Source organism: Chenopodium album, chromosome 20, assembly GCF_948465745.1.
Source record: "Chenopodium album chromosome 20, dcCheAlbu1.1, whole genome shotgun sequence".
In the NCBI taxonomy this organism is placed as follows: domain Eukaryota; kingdom Viridiplantae; phylum Streptophyta; class Magnoliopsida; order Caryophyllales; family Amaranthaceae; genus Chenopodium; species Chenopodium album.
The window spans coordinates 5,802,546-5,819,219 of record NC_137853.1 but is presented as its reverse complement, the minus strand read 5'-3'; the positions used below and the strand labels follow the sequence as shown (position 1 = coordinate 5,819,219).

Here is a 16,674-nt window from a genome sequence, read left to right as displayed (position 1 = left end):
TAAATATTGATATCATTTTCATAAAATAATTTGTAATTTAAAATTATCTATTGACAACTTGGCATTAGAGGTTATATCTTCATATTTGGGGCTTTAATGAGGGGATTCAATCACCCATTAAAATAGTTTAAAATTAGATCTAGCATTTGGTAATCAAGCCCCAACGAGTCAAGCAGTCAAGCTCATGTCTAGGGATTTTTAGCTCAAGCCAAGCTCAATTTCTCAAGCTCAACGAGCTTGAGCCGAGCAGACACTCATGAGCATGGGCTCAGCTCGGTAACACCCCTAGTAAGAATTAAACAAGGAGTGTAAACTATAAAGTATGTTTTATGTTCACAACCAAATGAGCATTGAGCAATTACTACTTCCTCGGTGCATAAGCTTCCACGGTAAATGACTCAAAGGAGTAGATGATTACAAAATCACAATAGAGTATCCCAACTTGTACGTTAATTCATTACATCCATAAATCCTTTCACATCAGTCAACACATGACACCGTAGAGTAGGCATTCGAGAGAACATTAAAGTGGTTCTTCATCCTATTGCAGCATCATGCATGCACAGCCATAACTTTTAGTTAGTTTAAATTAACTAGTTTGGAGAATTAAGTATATATACATTTAAGTCTTCCAGATATTGAAGATGGCGAATTCCTCGCATTTGTATACACAGTACAGAATTCCAACCATAAATCGAAGGGTACAAAGCACTGAAGTCAGGAGTGGATTACCTGCATCATGTAGTCAACATTATAAAAAATCTTACTAGATGAATAGAGTTATAACCTCGAGGCTCAAATGAAACATGGAAGACAAGAAGAGGCGAAGTAGAGAATAATGTCAAAAAGTAGATAGACTTTACTTACACGATTCTCTTAAGATAATATACTGTCAGGTGCAAAGAAAGGATCTTTCCCATTTTTGTACATCTCAAACAGCTGCATAGAGTGAGCCAATGCAATCCTTTTGCAATCATCTTCTGCTTTCGGATCAAACTCCTTCAAATCAGCAAGTGTTTTTTTCAACCCCTTTTTTGCATTTCCATCAGTAAGAAACTTGGCCAAAGTTGTTTCCCTAGGCATATAACTATGAAATGTCAAAATTGTCTACATTCAAATTTATCGCAATTGCAGAACAAATACTCCATCAAAGCATGAAATCAAATTTTAAGAGAATCTGTCACAGGATATAACATTTGCCAAACATGACTCCCACTGTAAAGCAGTTCGTAAGAGTGCCCCGTGAAGTGATTAGGCATCCAAAATAATAGAAGGTACAAAAATGACTAATCAATTATGGGGAACTAAAATATGCATATTCTCCCACTGGAAGCAGAAAGCATCTTCTCCTCTTATAGTTCAGATATAATCGTCAGTATAGATTTCCAAAAAAAATTGACAAATAAAGTAATGAACCCAAGATCATTGTATTAGCAAGGTTACCTCATCAATCATCAGATATAGAAAACAGGTTGCACAAAAGTTTGTATCAAAGAAGATATGCATAACATAAAATGCCCCATGACAAGCAGTGGCATGATATCAGTTACTGCATCTACAAAAAGATTACTCTTTAGTTAGAAAGACCTCAGTTGCAAATAAATCATAACATGAGCTGCTGCTATAAATTAGAGATGAAGCTGGTGTGATTTATAGAAGTTTACTTGGAAAAATAAACAAAAAAACACTAAAGAACTTCAGTTGTATGACGCCGGTTATACACTTGTAATGTGAAAATTATGGGTAGTGTCAAGTTGGCTTCTACCTTTTCCTTTTGTCCTTACACTGTTACTACAAGAGAAGAAGATATACAGTAGCGGCCTAGCAGGTAACAAAATCATTTTTACTTCCAAGTTAAGGCCGCATTATTCATGGAAACACTAAGATAAAGCTCCAAATGACCATGTCTTCAATAATTATAGCTAAATTCTACAGAGCGGCATGAAGATAGATTAAAATATATATATTTCTTAATACCTGAAAGAATTAGGCATCTGCTGGCTATATAAAGCACAAACTGCCTTCATGCAAAGTTCAGTATCCTTCTGCAAATCATCCAGTAAATCTTCATATTCCCAATTTTTCTTTGAGATTTTAGATCCACCATGAAAAGCCACCTCAATCTTCTGCTCACACTGTTTCAGCCTATATTTGATGGAACTTCCACCATCCTCCTCCCTCTTGGTAGAAATTACAGCTGATGATAGCTTCCTTTTAGTTCCCTTTGACAATGGCAGTTCACCATCATCATCAGAACAAGTTAAATCAACAACAGAAGGAGATGCAGATTGAGATTTGTGGATGCATGGCATAGCAGAAGCCAAATTCTCCTCAGCATCGAGTGTTTCAGCAACTGTCTGGGTATCCACATGCCCTGCAGGCCTTGTGTCCGACTCACAACTCTCTGACTGTCCCAGTATATCTGTTTGTCTGATTGCTTTTGGACCTAAAAGAAAGAGCAAACACAAACTTTAGTGCCAAGGAAAAGAAACACAACTTGATAAACAAGACAGATAAAGCCTACAAAAAATTGATAATACTTCGGCAACTAGGCATTGATGCAGCAATCTTTTCTTCGGTGTGTGGTACTTCACGACTCTCCTGCTCTTGCTCTTGATCTTGATCTTGAAGGACTGTATCAATCAGTTGTGAACCTTTTCACAAAAAAAAAAAAAAAAAAAAAAAAAAAAAAAAAAAAAATCCCTTCAGTGACAACTGGGCAAGTCAATTTAATAGGTTTGCAATTATAACTTCTTTGGTAGCTGCTTAAGCATTGGACAAGCCTGCACAATAATTATTCAATACAAAGTACACAAATTTCTATTTGGAATTCCACTTAGGAAAACAATACACTCACTAGGAATTCCACTTAGGAAAACAATACACTCACTATTAATAATACAGTATGCTGTATACAGTATGTCGGTATGACATATGACATGCAAGAAAGGAATGCCAAAATTTATTATTCAATGGGAAGCTGGATTAACTGGGTTGACCACATTGAAGTGATTAAAACTGGTTTTAAATTATACAAAGTTTCAGCAGAAAGTAGGCTATGGTCACAATAACAATCATGAATCTCCATAGCACCCACAGGCACAAGTAATTCCAGTGCCAACTTAACCAACGATGATTAGTACCATCGCTTGTATACTTTCCAATAACATTCTGAGAAACAGGGAAAGGGATTTTCCTTTAACATCCCTAGTCCAAGTCTAGGATGCTAACCTATTGAGTGAGCTTAATGAGGAAACATTATGCTAACGAGCCAAACAAAATAATCTTATAAGGAAAAGAGGTCAACATTTGCGTGAAAACTACATCCGTTTCTGTAACACTTTTCAATAATTATGTAAACTTATTTTCAATTTATCACGCAATGAAAGGAAAAAATGCAACAATGCAGGAAACAGAGATGATCAATCCCATTTTTCATTCAATAATTAATGAGAACCAGTTTCAAACCATACCAAAACATTAGCAGCTCAACCCTATAATCAAGGGATGCCTGAAGCCATACCATGGACAGTCTTCACCATAAACAAACGCACCAAAACAGAACAACAGCGGTAAAATAATTAATCAAAACATATTGCAAACATGAACACCACATTAGTCAATTGTAGAATTATTTAGGATAACCACATAACTCAAATTCAAGCAATGGTAAGTCGTGCTACACACGGGTGGGTGCTATACTAGTACAAACACGAAACACCTAAACAACTACCTGAATCAGAATCATCATCTGCCGCAACTCGCTCCAATGCCGAAACCCGCTTCTCAAACGACCTAAATCGCTCATTTGCAGCAGTCATTACACTACTCAATCTTCTCTCTAACCTCGCTTTCTCCATCTCAAACCTCGAATTCTCTTCCCTTTCTCTCTCTTCCAACTTCACCACTTCCTCCATTAAACCCTGACACTGCACCTTACAACTCATCAATTCTTCTTCCAAATCCTTCTTCCTCCCCTCTAAACACCCATTTTCTTCACTCAAATGCATGTTTTGCTTCTTCAACATCCCCACCTCATTGTTCAACCTCTGGACCTCGTGCTCCGCCTCAGCATTTCTCGTCTTAAATCGCATTAACTCGTTGCTTGACTCACTGTTAGCGAGCAGCAACTCGCCATGATCCTTCTTGTAGTGCTCCAATTCCTTTGTCAGAATGCTGCAATCTTTGAGTGAGTTTTCGAGTTTCAGAGTGAGATCAGCTTGTTGGCTATTGAAACTTTTTTCGATGAAGCTCAGGTGTGTCTTCGTTCTTTCGTAGTCGTATTGTGAGAGAGAGTCTTTAATGGAGTCAATTATGGCTGAAATTGAGAACTCCATAGAAATTTGAAGGAAGGTTATTACAGGTAACTTATGGAACCCTAGGAGAGAGAAAATTGGCGGAAAAAAAATTTGCGAAGGGAAATTCAGTAATTGAATGAGCAGAGTGCTGTGATCAGCGGATCACTTTTGGTCAGAAGTTTATGGTCAATTGACCAGATTGGTAAATACAAGTAAAAAATACCTCTAGCGACAACTTGGGAAAAAACTTACTCGGGTGACAATTTGGTAAAAAAAGCTAACTACATACGACAATTTGGTAAGAATAATAAACTCCGGCGACATTTAGAACAAAAAAATATATTTTTCCGACAAACTCTTTAAAAATCCTAATTTAATTTGTTTTTGTGTTTTAAAACTTTTTTTTTTTCATTTAAAATTTTGAATTTATATGTCACCCCTTTTTATTTTCAACCTCTTTTTAAAAAAAATTCATTAATAAGGGGTATGAATCTTAAGTGAAAATTGATAATTAACATTTTTTTCTTCAAATTGTTATTTCCATAAAAAAGATTGGTAAAAAAAAAAAGAAAAACGAACTAAATTAAGCATTCACGGGTAATTTATCATAAATTTTTGTATTTTTTGGGTTTATTGTCGCCTAAGATTATTTTATTTATCAAATGTCGCTTAAGGTTAGCTTTTTTTACCAAATTGTCGCCGGAGTAAGTTTTTTTACCAAATTGTCGCAAAGGGTCTTTTTTATTTACCAATCTGGTTGATTGGCCGAAGTTTATTATACGGATGGGTAGGAGAAACGGAAAGGCATCAAATGCATGACGAAATGAAACGCAGACGGATACTCGTGAAACGCACGTCTAAAACTTTATTCATAAGCTCACAGGATGACATTAAAAAAATTATCTAAGGTGTTATTTGGTTGACTAAAAACATATGAGAAGTTGAAATTCTTAGAAATTAAACTTCTTTTGTGTTGTTTGATTGACAAACTTATAAGAAGTAGAAATTTATAGGAAGTTTCACTTCTCATAAAATAGAGGAATCCAATTATTAAGGGAGATTTATGTAAGTGGAACTTTCCATGAGAATTTCCACTTTTCATGGTTAACCTCAGACAATTTGTTGTTTTCTATAATTTTTTATTTATTTATTTTTATTTATTATTATTTCTTTTTTTGAAACACTTTAAGAGATAGAATCAGAAATGAGGTTATTCGCAAGAAAGTAGGTGTGGCGGGCATTGTAGATAAATTAAGGGAAAATCGTCTGCGTTGGTTTGGACATGTAAGACGGAGACCCGAGGGTGCACCGGTGCGAAGAGTGGAAGAGTGGGACCATGGAGGGATTAAACGAGGAAGAGGGAGACCAAAGATGACTTGGTTGGAAGGAGTGAGGAAGGATATGAAGTGCATGGATTTACGTGAGGATGAAGTTTTGGATCGTAAGGGATGGAGGAGAAAGATTTATGTTAATGACTACACGGAATAATCAAATTTGGTTCATGTTAGCCGACCCCACTTTTGGGATTAAGGCTTTGATTGATTGATTGATTGATTGATTGATTTCTTTTTTTGACATATGAATATAAATTTTTAAGGAGAACCAAACTAGCCCTAATTTAAGTGACTTATTTAAGTTTATTATCATTAGTTGTTTATAAAATGACAAACTTAGATCTTTCAAAATAACAAAATGACAAACTTGTAAATAAATGCACCAAAATTTCAGTGTTTCTAGTTAAATTCGCCATAAACCCCTTACTAGTGTTACCTATTTTTGCCTTAAAGTATGCAAATTTTGCCTCTAGAAAAATATATAATTGCCTCTATATGCACACGATGCTTGCGCATACATAAGAGTAACAATGTTTTTTTGTAATATATTGATAAAAGTATAAAATGGACACTTGATTATAGTATAAATAGACATGTAGTTAATGTTTTAAAGATTTTAATAAAAAAAAAAGTAATCAAATAGGGTATATCGTAATTTTATTAAAATGACTCGTACAAAATTGGTCATCATTCAATTACAACTAATATTAATGCTACACTACTACATATATAATTTATTAAGGCGTTCGGGTAGATGTGCAAGATAAAAAGAGTGCTGACATATTCACTTCTCGTGTAAAATTGGAGCTTTTCTTAAAAAGCATCGGAACATAGTGTCATCTATAATCTATAATATATTATTAAAACTCAAAGGGATAACCAGGTACGGTAGTCTTAAACATTTTAGAGGCCATGTTTTAACCCTAAAAGTTGGGCAATTAGTTAGGAATTCCATTATATGGGAAAATTAAATAGGAAGGCTACACATATAAAGAGTTTTAGGGTGATGACTCCGATGAGTGATCAAATATAAGGTGACACATAATGCTCATGTGGCGTCAAATCAAATGAAAAGAACAGTGGCACATGACGATAGCATGTTATCCTTTGGGCTGGTTAAGGGCCTGTGCAAATAGACCCTTAGCACAGGGCCCCGGAATCTCAAGGGCCCATTTCTACTGGAAGCCCAATTATGTTATAAAAAACATTTAATAATATACCAATTAGTATTATGTGCACCATGATGCACCTAGAACGTCTATACTTTTGAACATTTAGTAAAAAAAAAATTGAATATTTTACAAAAAAACGAACATTTACTAAAAAAATATGAACATATCGCAAAAACTGAACATAAGCATGCAATTTTTATGTTCATATTTTAAAAGGAAATGTTCATTTTGAATACAGTAAATGTTCAGTTTATTTTACAAAACTATTGAATTATTACGAGTCAAACCAACTTCTTTCAAAATTTGTCTGACACGTAATAATTCGAAATTTGCAATTGTTCAGATTTTTTTTACTAAATGTTCAAAATTTGTTGTTGTTCATATTTTATTTACAAAATGTTCAAAATTATAGGCGTGGTGCATTGCGATTGTTCAAATTTTATACTAAATGTTCAAAATTTGTAATATTCAGATATTTTTACTAGATGTTCAAAATTTACAGTAGTTCAGATTTTTTTACTAATATTCAAAAGTATAGGCGTAGTGCACCATGGTGCATCTTAAAATTTGCGATAATATACTTCATACAATAAGTTTAATTATATTCAACAAATCAACAATACTACTAAGTATTGTTGAATATGAGTGCAAAGTACTAACCTTCAAATATACTTCATACAATATCTATATCTATATCTATATCTATCTATACTTTAGTATTTAAAAACTCAAACCAACATGTGTCCTCATCCTATTACACTTCTCCATCTTCTTTTCCAAGCCAATGTGCCACATGTCATCTTATATGTTTAATTTTTTTTATTACAATATCTTTCTTCACTCTTTCATTAAACCCTTCACCTTCATCTCCCCTCTTCAATTCAACCTTTTCTTTTTTAATTTTAGTTCCCCTCACCTTCTTTTTTACAAAGCTTCATTTTGAATCAAAGTCTAAAAAGATAAATTTTTTTTGATCATGGTTTTTGTTACACATTACACCCAACTAATTTATTGATATTTCCTCACTCATCTCTCAATACAATTATCTATGAACAACCCGTGCATTGCACGGGACAGAAGGCTAGTTAATAATTTAATAGTGATCCGAGGTATCACTTGGCCCAATAGCTGGTTAAAGCTGAAAACGCGCGACTAAAACTTTTATATTGAGTGAAATACTACGTACTGTACTTCGTATTTCATTACTCCCACTACCCACCGTCCCCCCTACTACTGTCACTGATGCTTCTGCCGTTCTGCTTCTTTCCGCGAGAATCCCTAACATCGCTTGAAAAAAAATCAAATTCCCCAAATTTGTGCGCTGAATCTCTTCAATCTCTCTCAATATTAATCTCGAATGTTTGCTTGAAGAACCCAAACATTGAATTCGTTGCCCTTCAAATTTGCTTAATTCTTCAAGTCTATATGTGAATTTCAATCGATCCATACAATTTGCTCAATATCCTAGGTAATTTTTTTAGTTTTGCTGAATTCCCCTTTTAATTTTTACCTGCTTCACTATAATCCATACAATTTAACGAATGTTTTGGGTTTTGTCAATTTCCCATTATTATATGTTTGATCATTTCGTCAATTTCGATTCTATATTGGGTGTTTTCTTTTCTTTTAAATCTTTTAGTTTTAGGTTTGTGATTTGATGTTATATGGGTAAAACTGTTTGAATCTTTTTGGTTTGATGTTTTAAAGTCTTTTGTAGTGATTCCCATTGAATTGTAAAGAACATTATCAATGTAAGCAGCTATAATATACCTGTACAAAATCTGTTCATATAATTCAATTAGGGTGTCTATAAAGTTGTATCCAAGGTCTAAGGCTTTGTTGTTGGGGTGGGGGTTTTTGATGACAGAAAAACTGAATATTGTTGATGTATTTAGTCCTTTAAACAGGCTACCGATATGTGAGCAAAACGTATAAAACAATGATAAGAAATTGCATAAAATCCTATAGTGATGACTCTGTGATTGTGGCGGGGGTTGAAGGGTTGATCTTGGATGATTGATGTTGTTCTATTGGATGAATTATTGTTATAATGTGATTTCGTTAGAAATTTGGCTCCCTCTCAATTGTTGCATTTGGCAAACTCATGTCAATTTAATTGCTTTTACTTAGTGGAATACTAAATCTGTACTGGTTTTGGCGACCTTTTTAAAGGGACTAAGTGCAAATAATTGAATAATCGGTATTAACTTTTACTATTCGAATACATTGTTGAATTGGCTCCACTGTATTTCGCAAAAGAATTGATTAGTTGAGCTCCATGATGATGGGTTGTGTTTTGGCTCTATACAGAAAAATCAGGGTGCCTAACTTTGTGTGCCTAGAACTCTAGATCCACTATACATATCTATAATCTATTTTCTTGCTACATTGGTATTATGAGATCCCATCTCATCAAATTGTGTTTCCTTGTCTGTTCCATTGTGAGTTGAAGCCAAGCAGCGATTATGGGTTCATACAAGGAGTCGGACCCGTCTTTGGGGTTCCTCACAAAGAAAGAGGCAGGAGTAAAGCTATCTCAACCCACCAGTGTCAAGAACAAGAGTCCTGCTTCTATTCAAATCACTGCCGAACAAATCCTGCGTGAAGCTTGTGAACACCAAGAATCTGAAATCCATCCACCTAAGCAAAAGATAACTGATTTAGCTGAGCTTGCTGACTATCGTCTTCGGAAACGCAAGGAATTTGAAGATTTGATTTGTAGGGCGCGGTGGAATGTTAATGTGTGGGTCAAGTATGCCAAATGGGAGGAGTCACAGAAGGACTTTGAACGTGCTCGTTCGGTTTGGGAGCGTGCTTTGGAGTTTGATTATAGGAATCATTCCTTATGGTTGAGATATGCAGACATGGAAATGAAAAATAAGTTCATGAATCATGCGCGAAATGTGTGGGATCGTGCCATCTCTTTGCTCCCAAGAGTAGATCAACTGTGGCTCAAATACATCCATATGGAGGAGATGCTTGGCAATGTCGCCGGTGCTAGGCAGGTTTTTGAGAGATGGATGCAGTGGCAACCTGATCAGCAAGGATGGTGCTCCTACATTAAGTTTGAGTTGCGTTATAATGAGATTGACCAAGCCAGGGGAATATTTGAGAGATTTGTGCAATGCCATCCAAAGGTTGATGCATGGATTCGTTACGCAAATTTTGAAATGAAATATGGGGAAGTTGCTCAAGCTAGGAGTTGTTATGAGAGAGCTATCGACAAGTTGGCTGATGATGAAGAAGCGGAGAAGCTGTTTGTAGCTTTTGCTGAGTTTGAGGAAAGGTGCAAGGAGATAGAGCGTGCTAGATGTATCTATAAATCTGCATTGGACCATGTACCTAAAGGACGGGCTGAGGAGGTTTATAAGAAGTTTGTTGCGTTTGAGACGCAGTATGGGGACAAGGATGGTGTTGATGATGCTATTTTGAGAAAGAAGAGGTTTCAATATGAGGATGAAGTTAGAAAGAACTCCCTTAACTATGACGCTTGGTTTGATTACATTCGGCTTGAAGAGAGAGTAGGTGTCAAAGGCAGAGTAAGAGAAATTTATAAGAGGACAATAGCCAATGTTCCTCCAGCTGAGGAGAAGCGCTATTGGCAGCGTTACATTTACCTTTGGTAGGTATTGATGATTTGATGATGTTTTTTTATTGCTGTTATGTATATACATCTGATCAGTTAGAAAGAAAAAATGAGTTCTGACCAACTTCTGCACTTTTTAGGATCAATTATGCTTTATATGAAGAACTTGATGCAGAAGATATGGAGCGAACAAGAGATGTATACAGGTAAGTTATCAGACTTCTACATTGACAATAATGCTTGCAATCTCAAATGGATATAGGATATCTCATGCACCTATGCAAATATCACATATCACTGGCCTAATTTAGTTGCAGATACAATTCTTTTAGATAAGGAAGAATTGACAAATGAATTTGTTTAGTTTATGATGAAGTATGTTGGTCATGTATAGTATGATAGCATCATATAACAGACTACTTTCCCCCCTTAGGATGACAATGCACTAACCTCAAATAAGTCATGATACAACCATATAGCAGACAACTTTTTCAAATGAAGTACAATACGAGAATACATCTCCTGTAAAAATCTTTCTTTAAGCAGTGATCCAAGAAATAAGAATGGTGCGACCTATTTAACACACTCTATGGTCTTTAACCGGAATACTGTTCTACCAGCACCTCTGCTAAAATAAATTTTAAGAGCTGAAATGAAGCTGCGGGCCTGCGGTCCTACCTTTACACCATGACTTCAGAACCCTCAGCATTTTGAATCAATCATTCTCATTGAACTGAAGGAAAAAACACTTTCACACGGAACAAATATTCTCCTATATCAAGCTGACGTATTCTTATGTCCCACTGTCCAAATGTTTGCTTTATCCTGCTGATGATGAACCACCAAAATTTTCAGGATGGAATTACTTTAATGTTCATCTCAACAATTTTATAATTCTGAAAGAATTTGAAGAATTACCCGGCCTTGAGAATTATTCAATTATTTTATGTCATGAAGCATGAACTAATTCTAAAACAACACTCTTACCAAAGATGAGTGATGGCAGTACACTGTATGAAAAGAGAAACAAATAAATACAGTGGCTAAAGTCAAGTTGTGATCGAGTCAAAGGAAAGTAGTTTTTGTAGGCTGCATGTATTGAATATAAATAAATCATAGTGCTTGTTATGTTGCCATTTCAATTTTTGCATGAAAGCTTGCATTCTTGTATAGATACAATCATCCAAACATTCCTTTTCTCCCTTCCTACTTGTTTTCAAATGTCAATATATGTCAGTAGACTCAGTACATGCAATGTGGTGGAAAATGATCTTCCAACCCTTAACCCTCTCGATTTGATTTTTCAAGCACATGTATCTGAGTTTATTTTGTATTCTTTTTAATAACTTATGAGTGTCTTTGGTACCAACTATTGTCCTTGCTTTCAGGGGATGCCTTAAGTTGATTCCTCATGACAAATTCTCATTTGCTAAGATCTGGCTTTTGGCAGCTCAATTTGAGATTCGGCAGTTTAATCTCAATGGTGCACGCCAGGTATTGGGAAATGCCATTGGGAAGGCTCCTAAGGATAAGGTAACAATCCATGTCTAATTACATTAGCACAACTATCATATCTGTTTGGTCATGCTCTAACATATCTGTTTTTTTTTTTTTTTTTTTTTTTTTTTTTTTTTTTTTTTTCCATACAGATTTTGAAAAAATAAATTGAAATAGAATTGCAATTGGGAAACATTGATCAAGCTCTAACAGTAATTTTTTTTTTTCTTTCAGATTTTCAAAAAGTACATTGAAATAGAATTGCAATTGGGAAACATCAATAGGTGCAGGAAGCTATATGAGAAATATTTGGACTGGTCGCCTGGGAATTGCTATGCATGGACCAAGTATGCTGAGTTGGAACGTTCTTTGTGCGAAACAGAAAGAGCTAGGGCTATCTATGAGCTTGCCATAGCACAACCTGCATTGGATAAGCCGGAATTGTTGTGGAAGGTAACTGATTTCGGTCTTTCTTTTGGAATATTTCAATGGGAAAAAACATGCACTACATAGTTGATAGGCCAAAGGCCATATTGCTGTTTGAATTGTTCAAATTTGTTTTGGAATTGTTAAAAAGGCTGGAGCTACTTTTCTGTTAGGTTTTTTTTTTTTTTTTTTTTTTTTGTTTTGTTCCTGTATTTTATTTTTATTTATTTTTTTCCCTGCTCCGTTCCTGGATGCTGTTTGGATTCAGTTTTGTTCTCTTTGGACACGCGTTTATACCCTATCTCTTCAGAAGTAGGTGATTTGTATGTTTTATTTTGGAATTATATCAGTCAGATGTTCAGACCTGACAAATTGTAAACCAGTGTGTCATGATGCGTTGGGTCATGTTAAATCATTTGGACATAAATTTCTGAATTTTTAATAACACTTTGCATACATGACAGGCATATATTGATTTTGAGATAACAGAAGGAGAATTTGATAATACAAGAGCATTGTATGAGAGATTGCTTGACAGAACAAAGCATTTGAAGGTGTGGATCAGCTATGCAAACTTTGAAGCATCTGCTGGTGTGGACAATGAGGAATCAGACATGCCAAAGTATGAGCCCCAAGAACTATTACATGAAAAGAGGAGATTGTGTGTTCAGCGTGCCAGACGTAAGCAATTTATGTCCTCTCAGTCAGATGTTTATCTAATCTATATAGTATGTTATATATAAGAGAGTTAGAGAATCAGTACAATCCCTTAGTGTATTTTTGCTTTTCCTTTTAAGAGAATCAGTTGCTTTTCAATCTTATTGAAACTTGATTCTGTATAAAAGACAAAAACTAATTGTGCCTTTTTAAAAGAGGAGGAATTATAGGTAGTTTAGACTTGTAGCCACTGCCCACTGGTATACAGTTAAAAGCTATTTAAATTTTCCTGCCATTCTGGAATGCTATACAAATTGCATCATAGTTTATATTGGAGCTGTATTATAGGCATTGGGGTAATGTTATGCTACAGTAGTGGTAAAGAAATTTTAGCTTTAAATAGCATCCCACATTGTAAAATTTTAATGCTGTGATATGCTTAGAAATGTTTATTTGTGGCTTTCTGCTGTAGTGTAGTATAGAATTGCTGATAATTTTTTTTCTTCATATTATGTTCCATGTATCAGGGGTTTTTGAAAAAGCTCTGAGTCATTTTAGGATTTCTGCTCCTGAGCTAAAAGAAGAGAGAGCCATGCTGTTGGACGAGTGGCTGAAGATGGAGAAAATTTTTGGTGAGCTTGGCGATGTTGGTTCAGTTCTAGCCAAGATGCCTAAGAAACTCAAGAGGCGGCGGTCTCTAATGACAGAGGATGGTGCAGCTGGGTATGTGAAACAATTTTTTACTATCACTTGTGTTCTCAATACTTTCATGTTATGATTGGGATTAAGACCTTGAACTTATCATATCTACATTTTCCATTTTTTTTGATTGTGTGATACATTTGGTTTTTTTTTGGTGTTATTAATCTTAAACTATATAAATTTGACAGATTCGAGGAGTATTTCGACTACATGTTTCCAGAAGAGTCACAGACAACTAATTTGAAGATCTTGGAAGCAGCATACAATTGGAAGAAGCAAAAAGCTATGGCTGATACGAAGTAGCAGGTCCTTTTTTAAATGTAAATATGCAGTTACATCCTTTTGTATACAGAAAACTGAAAACTTTCAGCGAATAAAAATTGGCCTTTCAATGACAACAATTCTTTCATTAGTATTGCATCAAATTTTACTTTTGAGAGTGATAGCCAAAAAAAATTTCAGGGTACTAGATTCTAGCACATACATCACCTGTACACCGCAATTTTGTTAGAAACTCACGCTTTCACTAGCTGCTAACATCTTTTTTCGGCTTCCCCTTGTGCTCATACGAGAGTTGATAGGAAAAACGTGAGTTATGGACAGAAAAATCATTTTACTGTGATAAGAAAAAACCATGTAGCAAATTTAAATACAAAATTACTTTTACAAGTTATGCTTATGAAGTCTAATTAGCAAAGTTTGTACTTGCATCACTTAATATATGAAATAATTATGTTAATTGCTGGTATTGAGATGCAGAAAGTAAAGTAACGAATTTGACCCTATCGGCTGCACAGCCGAATTAACTGATTTTCCTTGTTATTTCGCGGGCTTTTAAACTGTCAAGTGGCATATCTCCATAATTTACTTCAAAATAAAAGGGCATTTTTGTCATCTCAAATTAACAACTTTGATTTTCCAGTAATGGCAGACCACTCGCCAAGTGTGAGTATTTGTGAAAAAAATATCTAATTAATTTTTGTTTTTCTTTGAAAGCTAATTAATCTTTGTTTTGAGGAGAGAATTTTATTAATTCAGAATTTTTAATTACTCCACAATTAGTATTCCTTATTTTCTTAATACATACGGAGTACTTGGTAATAATAATACAGAGTTGTCAGCATGATCCATTTTATTTACGCTAATTACAATTTTATTAATAATATAAATATTTTTTTATTTTAAATTGTTGTCCTTTTGAAAGGTTTAAATTTGGGTGGATACTTTTATTTTCAAATCTATTTGCGGATTCTCCTCATATAATCTCCTTTATTTTCCTTTCTGTTATTTTTGGCATTTGCAATTTTGATCGTTAGTGTAATATTATTCTGAATCTAATGAAAGCTTAAGGTTCTGAATCTAATGGTGTTGGGATCACGTTCATCAAACAATTTCAGACAAATTGGGTAAGAGAATCATGCAATTTTAATTCTTTTTCTTGTAGTTAGATCACATTGTGTTCTGAAATAGTATTTTTGTTTTGTTGTGGTTTGGTTTGGTTTTTTCCTCCCACATGCATGCATATGGTTGTTTTCCCAGGTATTTTAATGTATGTAATTGTGTATTATTTGAAATGTAATTGGTTTGGCAGACTTCCATTGCGTTTGATCTCGAATTCAAATCTCATCCACCCCTATCCCTTCTGACCCCTTTTCATCCCATAGGTACTCTCTTGAGTCTCGAGACAGGGTGTTGTGATGCCCAACGTGCACCTTAGAATAAAAAACTTCGTACCTCGTATGTTGTTCATATACGATATAACCCTTTATGGCAGGTATACAAGGCTAAAATGTTGACCAGAAATTACAATTTTTCCTAAATAATAAACTTATTTTTCTTTGTTAATAGGGTGGTATTGGTGATCCCAAATCTATGAATATTGTTCAAAATATTTGTTGATGTATGAGGGACTTGTGGATTTTAACTTTGAGATTTGTGAATAGTGCAAAATTCCAACACCACATCCGAGAAGTCACCTTTCTATGCCTTTCTTGTCAAAAACCCTATAAAATCGGAGAAAATACATAAATGCCACCGCGCTTGATTGAGGCCTTTTGCACAAGTTAATCAATTTGTGAATCAAGTAGATAATACAATAGTTCTTTTGTTTCATTCACATTCTATGATTAGTAGTTGAAAAGTTGAAACCCATCTGTAATTCATGTGGTTTGCTGTTAAAATCTATTTTGTGGGTCCTTCAACTAAAAAAATTCTGACTTTTTCTTGTTCTTCCCTATTTTACATGAGATTTTCTGGTTGAGTACATATGTCTTGTTGATAAAGATGGTTTATTTTGAGGGTCATTCTAAAAGTTTAGTCTTCTTTTTGTTCATTTGAGTAGTAGTTGTGTTGGAATAAAGCTCTCTTGGTTTCTTCTAACTGTCTTTAAGTGGTGTTAGGCTTAGTTTTGGTAGATGTCACTTTTATTTGATAATGAATAATAATTCCAATTAATTACTTGACCTATAAATCAATTAATAGGAATTACGTTGAAAATTTGTACATATGCTGTCACATTAGATGTGCTTTGTTTGTTTGACCTGCTCCATAGTTTGTTCTATCTGAATTCTTGGAACTCCTTTTTAATTTGTTATCCCCTTTTGGAGATAATTTTTTTTTAAAAAAAAATTTCGCCTTTTCTCATAATTTATCAGTTCGTATATGCGTTTTGGAGACAAGGGATTTAATAATGATACTTAATTGATTTAGTTGGGAAACAATGTTACAAGCTAAAATATTTCGGTAGGATATAATACTTGTTAAGTATACTAATTAACAATGTCAGTGGAAAATGGCAACTGTTTCTTATATAGTACTGTAAGTGATATGTCCAACTACATGAAGTGTGTTTCCTATAGATTGTGTTTTATATATCTACAATTATAAGGAATTGAGATAATGTATCATGTTTGTTACTATTTACACTCTAGTAAAACCTCTGCTGGAACATTAGTATACTCTTTTCTGACTGTCAATTCTCAATTTTTTTCACTAGTAATGTT

General features: G+C 34.4%; 2 protein-coding genes across 4 annotated transcripts; one reads left to right on the top strand and one right to left on the bottom strand.

Moving 5' to 3' along the window:
* Nucleotides 1-430: 430 nt before the first annotated feature.
* Nucleotides 431-4,427, bottom strand: LOC145598445 (uncharacterized). Of its 3 annotated transcripts, none has more exons than XM_081654797.1 (5): nucleotides 3,734-4,427; nucleotides 2,541-2,654; nucleotides 1,978-2,446; nucleotides 868-1,087; nucleotides 431-732 (listed from the first exon to the last, which is right to left on the bottom strand). In XM_081654797.1, exons 1-4 carry the CDS (start codon nucleotides 4,335-4,337, stop codon nucleotides 877-879), a joined length of 1,398 nt encoding a protein of 465 aa, XP_081510923.1. In that variant the 5' UTR covers nucleotides 4,338-4,427; the 3' UTR covers nucleotides 431-732; nucleotides 868-876. The 3 variants fall into 3 exon arrangements, 2 of the variants coding, with proteins under 2 accessions (XP_081510923.1, XP_081510924.1); XM_081654798.1 differs by having other exon boundaries at nucleotides 868-1,075; XR_014103558.1 differs by lacking the exon at nucleotides 431-732 and adding an exon at nucleotides 1,444-1,555 and having other exon boundaries at nucleotides 1,051-1,075.
* A 3,576-nt stretch (nucleotides 4,428-8,003) lies between these two features.
* LOC145597558 (uncharacterized) lies at nucleotides 8,004-14,074 on the top strand. Its single transcript, XM_081653750.1, has 8 exons — nucleotides 8,004-8,272; nucleotides 9,257-10,426; nucleotides 10,531-10,596; nucleotides 11,779-11,923; nucleotides 12,122-12,340; nucleotides 12,778-12,994; nucleotides 13,498-13,693; nucleotides 13,861-14,074. Exons 2-8 carry the CDS (start codon nucleotides 9,270-9,272, stop codon nucleotides 13,973-13,975), a joined length of 2,115 nt encoding a protein of 704 aa, XP_081509876.1. The 5' UTR covers nucleotides 8,004-8,272; nucleotides 9,257-9,269; the 3' UTR covers nucleotides 13,976-14,074.
* Nucleotides 14,075-16,674: the final 2,600 nt, after the last annotated feature.